The sequence below is a fragment of the Mesitornis unicolor genome, unplaced genomic scaffold (genome assembly GCF_000695765.1).
Source record: "Mesitornis unicolor isolate BGI_N332 unplaced genomic scaffold, ASM69576v1 scaffold6582, whole genome shotgun sequence".
Lineage (NCBI taxonomy): Eukaryota > Metazoa > Chordata > Aves > Mesitornithiformes > Mesitornithidae > Mesitornis > Mesitornis unicolor.
This window is the reverse complement of record NW_010169745.1, coordinates 1-14,002: the sequence shown is the minus strand read 5'-3', so window position 1 is coordinate 14,002 and position 14,002 is coordinate 1. Positions and strand designations below refer to the sequence as shown.

Below are 14,002 nucleotides of genomic sequence, written 5' to 3'. Positions count from 1 at the left end.
CCTTTATTTGCCTCAGTGGAGTATGTTTGATCTCAGTATTTGTGAACACAGGACAGCGTGTTAACTCCATCAGTGGAGTTTGACAAGAGATACGTCTTGAAAGTCCTATTGTTCTTCAAAGGAAAGTCAGTAATGTGTTGTCCTCAGGCTCCACAGAAGGCAAAGGGATTATGTTCCTTTCTGCAGAAGCAGCCTGTGCCGCTCGCTGTCACAGGGAGAGCTGTTCTGGTAGAGACCTGTCCATCTAGGAATGTCAAAAATGTTGACTACTGCTTGGTCTTGTTAGGAACAGTTTGTGTACAGAAAATGGTTTTATTGCCAACTGATAAAAATTCATTCTTGTCCAAAGACAAAACTCCTAAGAAGAAGAAGCCTGGGTGGCTGTGGAGCTCTTTCTGGATGCCCAGCCCACCCCAAGTCACTCCTCAGTGCAGGTGGGGTGCTATGGAGGTCAGAGCTCCTCCAGAGACACCAGAGCAGTCGTGACAAGACCCTGGCAGCCCTTTAGATGCCTTTCCTGGTGTCTGCTCCTTGGGGCAGAGGAGCTCATTAATCAACTCTAAATAAACCTGCTCAGGGCCTCAGGGACATGACCTAAAACTGAAGGGTGGGGGTCGGGTGCTGCAGCTTATGCTTCCCTCCCTGTGCTTCTCCCTGTCCAGCATAGGCAGAGCCGTGCCTCGGGGACCGAGCGGCCGTGCTGACCATGAGCGAGCAGAGCCACGTCAACAGCCTGTTCCTCAACGAGGACGCGGCCAAGCGGCTCAATGCCGACAGCCGGGTGCAGCGCTTGCGGCAGGCGGGGGAGAAGCGGGCAGCGCGGGCCAAGAAGAGGATGCACAGCATCACTGCCGACAGCGCTAAAAGCTTCTTCAGGAGAAATGCCTTCGTCCTCTTCACCATCGCTGCAGTCTTACTAGGTATGGAGCTGGTGGCAACACTGGGCACAATTCATAAATGTGAGGAAAAGTTTTTTTTATTCTACAAAGGCCATTTGGCTGGGGAGGTGAAGCTGATGAGCTGACAGCTCAAAATGCTGCCCACATCAGAAGTGCAAGGACAACAGATCTCACAGAGGCCATGTGTGAGGGAGCCTTTGTTGATCCTTTCTGGCTGCAGCTTAGGAACAGTCTACAACAGGAAGGGTTTGATGATCCAGCTCTACCAAGCCTCATAAAAAATCACGCAGATTTGTTCAGAGGCTTCTTGTGGGACACAAGGGCTCTTCAGGTTCATCCCATAGCTTCAGCACCAGAACAGGGAAGTGATGCAAAGGGCTGTGATATAATGCAAACTAAACCTGCCCAGCAGAGTGTGGATTGTCCCTAGTCTTTGATCCAGGCTCTAGGTCTGTAACTCACTGGCTGAACTCAGCTCAAAGAGCTGGGTGGACAAAGTCTCTGAACTATGTGGGCACACTTAGGTTAGGCTGGGAGATCACATCTCTGGTCACAACAGTTTGTGTTCATGAGCTTCAGAGGAGCACCAGACAGAGCACCAAGGACATGTGTGGTTTAGCACAAGGCTCCTGTGCATATAAATATGTTGGAGGGAGAGAGAGCATAGAGTAAAAACTGGATCACAGCCTTTTAGGAAAAGAAAGAGCATTTTCTCCTTTGGGGAGAGGAAGAGCTGAAAGGAGATGAGAGAGAGAAAAGCCTCGCTGTAGGACTGAGGGACAGACCATTGGATGACACTGTCCCATATCCATTCTCATCCCTTGTGATTCACAGGGATCATCCTGGCGTTTTCCCTCCGGCCCTACCAGCTGACCTATCGCCAGATCAAGTACTTCTCCTTCCCCGGCGAGCTGCTGATGCGTATGCTGCAGATGCTGGTTCTTCCTCTCATTGTCTCTAGCTTGATCACAGGTGAGAAGTGCTTTCTGCTGCCTTCAGTAATCAGCAAAGACAGACACAGGCATTATTGGAGTACCCCTTTGTGCCCCAGCTGGAGGTACTTGGATTAGCTTGGCTAATGGTGACAAGCCCGAACCTACAGCTGCGGTGAACGTGATTTGCACTTATAATCCTGCTGCCACATAGTGAGGGAGAGAACCTGAAAGGCCTTGTGCTTTCTCAGATGAGGGAGGACACAGTGTGGTGTTTCCAATGCCCAACACTTGAGCACTAACAAGGATTTCATCCTACGTAACCTCAAACGTCAACAAGTTTGTTGCCTAAGTCAGCTTCAGGTTTCCTCCAGCCTAGGAAAGGTTAAATCGTGTCAGTCCAAAAGAGCTGGAGTTGATCACTGGCTGGAGAGCTTGTGACATCTGGGTGCTCACAGAACACAGTGCCAGCCAGCCAAGCTTTCAGACAGCAAGGCATTCCACCTGCCAAAACATCCCTCCGTTAGGGACTTAAAGGCCCAATGTACTGGGAGGGGATTATTTCCCTTCTGAGAGCTTTAGGAGGAAATTGCTATATTCCCAAATGCAGCCTAAGACCCATCAGTGCTATGTTTCTTCATAACCGCATGCCACATTCTCCCGTATTGACATTACCTTGGAGCTCCAAAGTTGGCCCCATGTATGCTGTGCCTCCCACAGACCCCAGGTCCCCATCCAACTCATGCATGTGCCCTGCACACTTTGAATCTTCGTCGGGCTTTCCCTTTCCCTCTAAGACAATAAACTTCTCATCTTGTCTCTCTGTGTCACTCCCCAGGAATGGCTTCTCTGGATGGCAGAGCCTCAGGGAAGATGGGGATGCGGGCTGTTGTCTACTACATGGTGACCACAATCATAGCAGTCTTCATTGGCATCCTTATGGTGATCATCATCCACCCAGGAAAAGGATCTAAGGACAAGCTTCACCGAGAAGGCAGAATTGAGCAGGTGCAGACCACAGATGCCTTCATGGACTTGGTGAGGTAGGTGAACAAGATGGTCTCATGTTGAGACCATATCAGTGAGATTATTTTCCTTCAAGTGTCACAGCTTTAGGCATACACTCTTAGGGAGAGAGGTTTATGGCTGAGTCTTGCCCAGCCTGCTACTTCTAGCGCAGTCCAGCTAATGGCTTTGCCACTCTGAGACCGAATGCTTGGCCTGGAGCTCTGGAGTCCAGCCCTTTTGTTAGAGGTATTAATGCAAGGTGTGCTCAGCAAAACGAGCAGTGAAAACCATTAATGACTGCATGTCCTTCAGAAATTCATCTAGCAAAGGCTGCTCCTGATATCCATCTTTGCTGACCCAAGGAAATCAAGGAAGTAGTTCCTAAGACATTGTCTCTCCTCCTCCCTTGCTGTGACCTTACACAGTGAATTGCAAAACTGTACCATCTCAAGTGGTATGAAACTGTTTCTGAGGTACAAGATAACAGAGAGCTCGAATGACAGCTGTAGAGGTGAGGCTGAGAGCAAGGCAGTTTATTGAAAATTGTAATGTGGAATTGTTTCAAGGTTCAGTTGGGTTTGATGATGCTTCTACAATGGACCCATATCCCAGTGCTATGTATTTGTGTAGTCTCTCTCCACATACATGAAATATGACTCTGAGAAGATGCAGAAGGGTGCCTGGCTCCAGGTCAGCACATTCCCATCTTCTGTCAGTCAGACAGAAAGGGCCCATCTGCTCTGTAGCCTGAGCTGACACTGTGAGAGCTGTGACCTGAGACACTGCTGCAGGACAGAGGTGTTGGCCAGGAAGCCTGTGTTTTCTTGCTGGTCAAACAGGACAATAACTCTTTCCTTGTTTTATCTGCTGCAGGAATATGTTCCCACCCAACCTGGTAGAAGCCTGCTTCAAACAGGTATGAAATCCCACCTGGCCTCTCACTTCCCTTTGCCTTCCGTGCCCTGTACCATGGTCCAACCTACTTCTCTGAGGGATGGAATAGCAGCTGCTTTGTACTGCCTTCACACTTCCCTAAGTCTGACTGCTCCAGGAGGCACTGCAGTCATTAGTCTGCATTATAGCATCCTTCACACAAGGTTTCAAGATATCTGTAGATGGGGCTTCAACTTCCATCCCATCTCACACTCGGAGTCAGGAAGGGTTTGTGTGATCTCAGGTAGTAGGCTGGGACTGGCAGTGAAATGGGAGCAGGCTCTCCACAGATTTGTCTCCTGTAGTGCTGGTGCCCTTGGAAGCAGTATAAAGGGTTATCAGAGAAGCCAGAATATTTTGGTCCTAGGGATATGAGATGCTGCAATGGTCTCTTGACCTTCAGCTCTATGAACTTTCTGATGGAAGTACTAAGCTAGGGACCTTGAGAACAGGCTAGGCAAGTTTCCCACACAGGTCAGCTGTGAACTTGCAGAACTCTTCTTTCTTTAGGAAGGGATGCAAGAGCCTAGCATGTTGTCCTGAGCTCCTGAAGCAGGGCCTGTGAATGCATCTGATAATCTGTGTCTTTTCAGTACAAGACGCAGTACAGCACCAGGATCTTCACCAGAACCGTCCTCCACAGCAGCAATGTCACAGCAGGGGTGACAGCCACTCAGATCCCTGTGCCTGAGAACTTCACCAGCATCCTGGAGAATGTCACTCATGCCCTGGGGACCGTCTCCGAGGTGCTGACCTTTGAAGAAGTCATTCCCATCCCGGGCTCAGCCAATGGGGTGAACGCGCTGGGGCTGGTAGTGTTCTCCATGTGCTTCGGTTTGGTGATCGGCAGCATGAAGCAGAAGGGACGGGCCCTGCGGGAGTTCTTTAACTGCCTCAACGAAGCCATCATGAGGCTGGTGGCCATTATCATCTGGTGAGGAGCACAGCCGGTTGGAGCAGGAGGTCTGCAGGTGCAGTTTCCGCTGCCTGATAAGAAGTGGGGTAGCTTTAAGGATGACATGCACAGGAAAAGCAGATGGGCACAGTTTTCCTTTGGCTCCATCAGGCTGGAGGGAAAAGTCTGGATGGGATATTTGTTCACATTTCATTTCCTGTTTTTTGTTTTTACCTTAGAAATATCAGGTACACCAGGACTTGCTTTCCTTGAGGCTGCTGGAAACATCCTTGGAAGACCAGAGAGCTGGAGTGGAAGATCTCTTAGCCTTACCAACAGGGGTAGGGTGTGAGGCTTTCCCACCAAAAGCTTTCCTTCCAGCTATGTTCCAGGAGTCTGACTTAGCTACGAGTCACAGTAACCTACTGCCACTTTCCTGCTACACAGGATGGCACCTGCGTGCACTACCTCTGAGAGGGGAGCAACACAAAGTTGCTGCCCTTCAGTTTGAGGTCTCCCAGATCCCAACTCCTCTGGAGCTCAGTTGCTTATTGCTTTTTGTAAGGCTGCCTGTGCTACTCAGTCCAGATAAGCAAGGCATTGCTGAGACGAGTCTTCTCTAGAAGACAGCACTTTACCAAATCTTGTTATTTTAAGCTCTCTTCCCATCTAGGGTTCAAGGTCTACATAGGAGTTTGTGGTAGGTACCATGAGATGGGACAGACAGGGGGGATCTGTCAGGCCTGCACCCTCTCCCATTTTAGATCACTCCAGCTTCCATTCCCAGCTCTTCTAGTCCCCGCCTTTTATCTCAGAGCAACATGTTGGGCGCAGGGGGACATGCCTTACCCAAAAAGACACAAAGGGGAAGAACAACCCTGAGCTCATGGCAGAGCACTGGGGGGCCTAAGCCCCTTTGGGACCTTTTCCTCCATGAATGAACCAGAACTCGAGGCCTTGCTTTCCTAAGAAAAGAGTTGCTCGAGGGCATGAGCACAGTGGAGCAAGGAGACCTGCACACTACTCCCAAAGACAATTTCAAGGCACCTTCAACACCCCCTCCTCAGCTCCTCCTTAGAGTGAGGATGTTGATGAAGGCTGGGTGTTGCTGTACAGTGGTCACACTCAGGGAAGTGCCTGTGCACATGCAGTAGGTACCATCTGGAGACACCTCCGGATGTACCGAATCCTGCTGGTACAGGAGGCAGGACTGTCAGCTGCAGCCCAGCGCTTCTTCCTGAAGCCACAGAGCATCTCCCGGGGGTTTTATTTCCTGGGGAGACCTGGTCAGTAGCTGCAGCCAAGAGTGTCTTCGAAGAGGAAGGTCAGAGGAAATGAAATATTTGTGAAATCCTTTCCTGAAACTTTTCCAAACCTCCCAGGCTAAGTTGGAGTTTGGCATGTGGACCTCTGAGCCTTGTGCATGAATTGCATGTGAGCTCCTGAGCTGCAGAGGCCAAGCCCTGAGAGGTGTTCCCGTGGAGCTGGGATTTTATTTGGTCCAGTTATTTGTCCATGTTTAGTTTAGTGCCCATGATATTCTCCATGTCTGTATTACGGCTTCCTTTCTGTGGAGCCTCACTGCTGCTCATGAGATGCACTGTTATGGAGAGGGGGAAAAGGCATAAGAAATGGAAAGGATAGCAGTGTACCTCAAAGTGGCCTTTTATATAAGCCATGGCTGCTTTCACAGGTGTTGGTGTGCCCAGGTCTTGCTACACTAGATATGGATGCCCTATTTTTCTATCCCCTGAACATGAACATCTGAAGATAGCACAGTTGATAGCCCAGAGCCTATCGGACACTATTGCTTTTACTCTCCGATTCCCTGTTTCTCCTGTACTTCCCTGTGCTTCTCAGTAAAAAAAAAAAAATACTCTCAGCCCAAGCTCTGTTAGGAAGGGAAGGGACTCTGAAGACTCCTCTACATAACCTCCGCTATCACTTCTACAAGGAGTGCTGTGGAAACTTGTAGAGAACCCAGGAGAAGGAAACCCCCACCAGTGCCCAAGCTGTGCGCACAACAGAGCGCTGGGGTCCCCAACGGGGCAACAAGTGCTGGTTTTTGACCATCTGGTGAGCAAGTCCCAGCTCCCTCCAGGTTTCTAGAAAAGAAAACAGCAGTATCATCCAACAGTTAGGCTCAGCGAGCACTTCTGGTGTGCTGGCTTATTGGGGATTTGTCCAGACAGCATGCATTAAAGCTGGTGTGAAAGTGTAGGTGCCAGTTCTGAGCATCGGCCTTGTGTTTCTGCCACAGGTATGCTCCAGTTGGGATCATGTTTTTAATTGCTGGCAAAATCCTGGAGATGGATGACCTAGCAGTGATGGGAGGCCAGCTGGGGATGTACACGCTCACCGTCATCGTCGGACTCCTCATTCATGCCCTCTGCATCCTGCCACTGCTCTACTTCATCGTCACTCACAGAAACCCCTGGGTATTCATTGCAGGGCTTCTGCAGGCCCTCATCACAGCCCTGGGCACCTCCTCAAGGTACGACAGCTACACAGCAGTGGGGTTGGGGCTGGTGTGGGTACTCTGGGGCTGCTTCTCAGCAGTCCATTGCCCTCAGTGGAGAACTGCAGTCTCACGATTTATAGCACTAGCAGCTTTTTGCACTGGTCCAGCCCAGCTCATTTGAGAGGTGAAAGATTCCCACTCACCTGGAGGAGCCCAAATCACACCACCGTCTCCAGCCTCAGTGCATGACCCACATTCCTCCTAACCAGACGTGGTGGTGACTGCTTGCAGCACTGAAATGCTGAGCTCAGGACAAATATCAAATCCCGCTGAATTGCAGCATTATTCCCCATGTCCATACCTCCCACACACACATGTACGCACACACATGAGCACACTTGTCTCTCCCAGGCACGCAGACTGTGTGCGGCTGACATTGAACTCATAGGAGGCCTGGGCAGAGTCGTGATCACCCCTGTGCTCAACAACTCGCACTGCCATGCAACACAGCCAAAGCCAGGGATTGGAGGTAGCTGTTGTTTCACCAAATGCCAACTTTCTTGCTATGCTTATTTCCTGGCAAGTACATAAATCTTTCCCATGTGCATTCTCACGCTGAAACACATTGCATCTCTCCTGCTCGTATTCTCTTTCAGAAACAATTCTCTGCTTTCTCTGCTAGCTGTATCCTCACACATGGGTCATTCTTGTCTCATGCACTGAGAGGGGTGAGAAAGGGCTCAAGATTTTTCAATAGCTAGAAAAGGAGTTTTGGTCTTGAGGCTCTGTCCTACATACCCTGAATCCTCCAGCATCACCTTCTTCTGGTATTACACCAGCATCATCAGCCTCAGGGCTACACAGCCCCCTGAGGAAAGCCATGTCTGAATGTCCCACTGCAGTGTGCACCATATCTGAGGAAGCCTTGCTTAGACTGTTCTTTCTCCTAGCAGCTCTGGCCTCTGGCTCACATGGCAGGGTGAAAAAGCAGGTGGGTAAGGTCATAAACCAGGCAGAGGCTTAGTCCCTCTTCCAAAGTCAGCATATGCCTAATTCATGTTGTTTTATACATTCCTTTCAGCTCAGCGACTCTGCCCATCACCTTCAGGTGCCTGGAAGAAAACAACGGTGTGGACAGGCGCATCACGAGGTTTGTTCTGCCTGTGGGAGCTACAATCAACATGGACGGCACTGCTCTGTATGAGGCCCTTGCAGCCATCTTCATTGCACAAGTCAACAACTATGAACTTGACTTCGGGCAGATCATCACTATCAGGTGACTTTTGAAAGTTATGGGACTACCGGAAGGGATTCAGTTTTGTTGGCTTTTCTGAGGTATGGTCGGGTTCTTCTTTTGCTCAGAAGATACAGTGAGAAAAAAAGTACGGAAAAGAAGGGTGTACTACACCTCCAGGTGCAGAAGCACATATGATTTGACACTTTGAGGCTCTGTTACAGATGGGTGCCTGGCAGCGGGGAGCCTGACTGCTGTGGTGATGTCACTTGTGTCATCAGTGACCAAAGCAGAAAGGCTACCACGAGGTTTTGTAGATGCTGAGTTTGAGCTATTTCTTGACATTTTTGCAAATGTGGCTACCTCTTTTCTTCCCTTTGCTGATAGCTGTGCTTTCCTTTTCCCTCCAGCATCACTGCCACGGCAGCCAGCATTGGAGCCGCAGGGATTCCCCAGGCAGGACTGGTGACGATGGTCATAGTGTTGACATCGGTGGGGCTGCCCACAGAAGACATCACGCTGATCATCGCTGTGGACTGGTTTCTGTAAGTCCTCTTCTCAGCAGCGTGCACTGCTCCGTGCTCCCTGCCAGTGCTCACAGAGTTCGTCTGTGCTCCCAGCACGTCTGCTAGAAGCAGCCTCAGTAACCAGTATCACTGAGCTTAAACCACACCTGTATCCATGGGCCCTCTCTGCCCACGCTGGAGTATTCACAGTGACCTTCAGTGACCCAAGGCAGATCAGCCTGGTCACCAAGCAGAATGTCCTTAGTTGGCTTTATCTTAAAAGGCACCCAGAAACTATGTCCAGGCTGATAGAGGCAGGTTGTGCCAATAATAAGCAAATTCACACTGCAGACTGATGGTTCTGCACTACCAAACATGGAAAGTGGGGTGAGACTGGACTCTACAAAGCTGAGGAGTGTTTAGATGGGTGCAGCTACTCAGCTGCATTGTTCCATTTCACCTTTCTTTCCCTTTAAACCTTGAGACAAGTGATTTCACAGGAGTGCTCTTAGGAACTAGATTGAAAATGCATTTGTGCACAGTCCTTGCTCTCTCAGCCTTCTCAAACAACACAATCCTGACTCAGGGACACACTGTCAGTGTTTTCTCTGTTCTTCTGTATCTTGTATTGCCGGTTTGTAGCCAAAGCAGCCAAAGTCTTCTCTAGCCATGGCTAAGCAATGGAAATAAGAGTCTTGTCCAACACTTCCACTTCCATGAACTGTGCATAAGAATCAACCAACTTGGCTGAAAAAGGCTCTGTCTCCTAAGATGCCGGGTTACCTCTTGTACTTACCAAAAAAGTAGGTTCCAATCACACACCAGAAGTCTTATCTGTTGTTACCGCTGAAGGACAGGAGGAGTTGCTGGACTGCTGATAGGTCCAGCTCTTACACACAGTTGTGGTTGTGGGGAATATCTCATTGCAAAGGGTGTTTTAGATTTGCCATTTTGCACAAAGAATCTGGTGCCTTGTCTCAGGGTGTACTGTCTGCACCAAGGAATTTGGCTTCACAGCAGCACTAAGCCGTAGGTTTGCACCAGATTTTCTGCACTTTTTATAAAACAAAATGCAACTCAAGTGTAACAGATGTGGAGAGGCTCATCTGAGTCTGCAGAAAGGCATTAGCAGCCCTTGGTAAAGGAAATAGTCCATGTGAAACCACAATAACATTTCTCTAGTTCTGTGGCAAGTCCAAAACTTTTCAGTGAGAAACTGGGAATGCAACAGAGCAAGAATGAATGTGAAGCCTGTAATCAGGGCTGTCAGTCAAGGAAGGCTCTCTGGGAGTCAATTCCCTGAATTGACTCAGTCAGTGCTGAAGTGTCAATTATTAGACTGACTTGAAAAGTAGAAAAAGTTTCATTGAAGATGTTTCTTGAAAGGTTTCATCTCCTCAGCTGTTACTAAGAAGCTATATTTCATTTTTCTCTGCTTTTTCAGGGACCGCCTTAGAACGACCACCAACGTCCTGGGGGATTCTCTGGGGGCTGGCATTGTGGAGCATCTCTCCCGGCAAGAGCTAGATATGCAGGACTGCGAACTTGGTAATTCTGTGATAGAGGAGAAAGAGCAGCTCTCTCAGATGGTTTGCCCACAGAACAACACCCACAGGCACCCCAGGAGTGAGACAGCACTGTGAAATGGGCAGCAGAGCACAGATTGATGCTGCAAAAAGCCAAGACTTGAAACAGAAATCCATAGTTGAGGACAGAGAAACATCCACTCTCCAAGATGCACACTCTTCTCCCCCTCTCCCCCATCTCTTTCTGACTGGCATTAAAGAGGAGAAAATTAAACTGCAAAGAAAGTTTTATTCCACAAAAGCCTGATTTAGTCATTCTTATGGGGTCCATAAGAGTAAAGAAGACTCAGTGAATGAGCTGGACTAGGAGTGAGTTCGTTTCTGAGCTAAAGTACGAGCACAGATACGTGGCAACGTGGGTTGGGGACACTGCCACCAAAATGTTGCCACCCTGCAGGACACAGCTGCAAAGCCTTCACTTGGTCATTGGCTTCCCCCAGGCATGTAAAGCTTTTCACTTTGGCCATTTGGAGATCTCTGGAGAGCCTCAGCACTCCTGTTCAGCTCTTGACTGGCGAGAGTGTTTATGATAAACACAGCATCCTCCTTGCTCACAGTCCTGTGTTTGCACAGAGATGCAGATGATGCTTCCTGAGAGCTTCTCACTCCTCTGGCAACCCTTCTGGCTGCAGATACTAGAGTCATCCAGCTCCTGAAGGAATGTGGGACCATACAGCAGAGACAGGGCTTACTGTGCTGGCTGGCAGCACAAAGAGGTGTCAAGAGGCTTTTCATTAGTCAAAGCTGCTAAAGGCTTGTGAAAGCAGTGAACAATTAGAGAATTTATTATATCCATTATTCAACCTCTGAAACAGACCTCCCCTCTACCAAGTTCTGGCAAACACCAGTTAACTTCATTTCTCTTTAGCAAGCTGTTCTCCTCTTGGTGAAACCAGAAGAGGAAATGCAAAGATTAAGAACACGTTGTCCATCTGAGCAGTTGGGTGGTACCTCCACACCAGGAATGACTCCTTGCCAGCCCAGATTTGCTCAGAAAAGGTTCACTCCTCATCATAAAATTCCTAAGAAAACTGCTCCTTTGCTCATCTTTAGCTATTTTCAGAAGTGACTTCCCTTCAGTCACATTGCTCCAGAATGTTCTTCAAAATATCTCTTTCTACACCTCCTTATCTTTTATAGGCAGTACCCAATCACTTCCCAGCACTTGTACAAGTTTGCCAGACCCTAAACTTATAAATTCAGGGTAAATTTCTCAGTTCTTACCAAATGGAGCTCAGCTTCTGCTTAACACACTCGGACATAAGCCCACATAACATCTGAAACATCTCAGAGGTTCAAGCAAGCAGTAGGGACCTGCTTCATCCGTGCTCTATCCCCCTTCCCTGGCATGGCCAGGAGTGCAGCCTGTATCTCTCACTCCAGGGAACAGGACCAGCAGGGCTTGCTCCATAATTTCCAGGTCCATGAACATCCAGAAAATGAATGTCTAGACAACCAGAAAGATGGAAAGGATCCACAAGTTTTGAGCGAGTACAGAGTAGCTGTCCTGCTTCAGAAATGGCTAAGCCCAGAAACAGCAGCAAGCAGCCTCCTGTTGCACTGCCAAACTTCCTAAACTGGGCAGCTTTCACTTGAGGTCTGGTCATCATTCCAAACCCAGTATTTAACTGAAACCCCTCTATCCTGGCTTTCCACACTGATCCTTTCCACCCAGAAGCCCTGGCCACGCACCCATGTGGCCCTCAGCAAGGAGGACCTCAGAGGCATCAGCTGGAGTCAAGTTTACCAACCACAACCACACAACTGTCCATGCTGAGCTCCCCAGCACTAACAAAGCTTCCTAAAACACATTTCTTGAGATGTCCGAAGCCAGATCCTGAGGCTCTTTTTAGTCCTTCAAGAGTTGCAGGGTTACATATTGGTGCTGCCACAGTCCACATCCTGTAGGCAGAGTACTCTGTTTTTATGGGCTGGATGATTGTTGGGGATCTGAGATAAATGGACAAATGCATCTCTTCCACAAAAAAGTGGAAAAATATCCAGAGTAGGGTAAATAGAGGTGTATTTTAGCTTCCTTTAGTAGTAGTTTGCCTCAAACCCTAAGGCAGAAGGCTGTTTTCTGGCTGTGGGAGGCAGGTTGCTCATTCTGACAAGAGATCTGCTCTAACAGGGGGCGAGTGAGCAGGATAACAAATTATTAGCCTCCTCTTTGCAGCATTTTTTTATCTTGTATGGATACTATTATAATGTCTGCTCTTCTCCTTTCTAGACTAAACAGACCCAGTATACCCTCACAGGTAATAACCATTCACGTTCCTCTCTCTGGACTTTTTCCTCGCTGTTCCACATCTTTCTTAAAGTGGAGTGGCTAAAATTTGACACAGCAAACCAACTAAAGATGTACTAGTGCTGAGCACTGAGGAAAGAATACTTCATGTACATTAAGATTTAGATCTTAGACTCAAGTCACCATAGTTTAACAGCATGCTATGCATCAGCTGATGGGGATAACTGTCCATGATGCATACGTACAGCAAATTCACGTCTGTTCATCTTATCTTAAATCTTGGTGAGGTTAGACTCTTACTTTGATGAGATGGCTGTATCTAAAGACTGGATCTTAATCAAAGAGTTTTTAGATACACTGCGTTAGCTTGTATCTATAGCGGGCTAAGACAGCGCTAGCTTATCATTGACACAGCTCAGCTGACGTGAGTCTAAACCTTCATAAAGAACAGACCTGCTTATAAAACCCAGTAAAGTGCTTTATTTTTTCACAACAGCATGACAGCATTGACTCCACTCCAGTAGTAATACATGATAACTCCTACATCGTTTTAAGCAGAACTGCTGCCTAGCTAGTAATTTCCCAGCCTGTGTTTGCGCAGTTGATTATTGTAAGTATAGTAATTTATATACGTCCATACTGAACTGCATCTTGTTTCTTCTTTTCTTTTTCAGACTATTTGTCCAACTTTTCAAGAAAGCATTGAATTCTAATCCTGAAGAGACTTCCTGTATATAAAGGGCAAACTGATGGATGAACTGGAAGAAAATATTGTGGGACTGGACTCTAGCTCAACTGGGAATTAATTCTGGGAAGTTGTATGGCTTGGGTTATACAGAGAGTCAAACTAGATGATCACAAGGGTCCCTTCTGGCTTTATAATATATGCACGTGCTTTCTGGTTTAGAGATATTGCAGAGCGTCCTTCCAGCCCGATCATTTTTAAAAGCTATCTGGAAGGATCCTAATGATACTTTAATAAAACTCAGCAGGAGTCTAACCTGTTTTCAGTTGCTGTTAGCAGACATGTAAGCATATCACAAAAGGGTCTCTCCATACCACATTGCATCAACACAATCGCAGATGTTCCCACCACGCAGCACACTCCAAGCCTTGCCATTTGTGATTTCTTGCTTTCAACACAAGATTAATGGAGCACAGACAAGTAGAGGCCTCATTTTGAAATACTGCAAACCAGTGTCCCAGGGGAAATTTCAGAATTCAGCTGCTAGTTTTTAGCTCTGGTGTTTACCCATGTTGTTAACCAGTTTATGATTGGGATTATCTATCTGTTTACAGT

At 48.0% G+C, this 14,002-nt stretch overlaps 1 protein-coding gene across 2 annotated transcripts; it reads left to right on the top strand.

Annotated features, from left to right (window-relative positions):
* The first annotated feature begins 703 nt into the window (after positions 1 to 703).
* On the top strand, positions 704 to 13,808 carry LOC104536740 (excitatory amino acid transporter 4-like). 2 transcript variants are annotated; one of them, XM_010179451.1, is made up of 10 exons: positions 704 to 920; positions 1,734 to 1,871; positions 2,670 to 2,874; positions 3,713 to 3,755; positions 4,366 to 4,706; positions 6,928 to 7,161; positions 8,210 to 8,404; positions 8,773 to 8,907; positions 10,313 to 10,416; positions 13,377 to 13,808. In XM_010179451.1, the coding sequence occupies exons 1-10, from the start codon at positions 707 to 709 to the stop codon at positions 13,406 to 13,408; spliced, it is 1,641 nt and encodes a 546-aa protein (XP_010177753.1). In that variant the 5' UTR covers positions 704 to 706; the 3' UTR covers positions 13,409 to 13,808. The 2 variants fall into 2 exon arrangements, with proteins under 2 accessions (XP_010177753.1, XP_010177752.1); XM_010179450.1 differs by lacking the exon at positions 13,377 to 13,808 and having other exon boundaries at positions 10,313 to 10,511.
* Positions 13,809 to 14,002: the final 194 nt, after the last annotated feature.

Coding starts and splice junctions, on each gene's coding strand:
- LOC104536740 (XM_010179450.1), top strand. CDS start 707: ATGAGCGAGCAGAGCCACGTCAACAGCCTGTTCCTCAACGAGGACGCG. Junction 1,872..2,669: donor TGTCTCTAGCTTGATCACAG/GTGAGAAGTGCT, acceptor GTCACTCCCCAG/GAATGGCTTCTCTGGATGGC. Junction 8,908..10,312: donor ATCGCTGTGGACTGGTTTCT/GTAAGTCCTCTT, acceptor CTGCTTTTTCAG/GGACCGCCTTAGAACGACCA.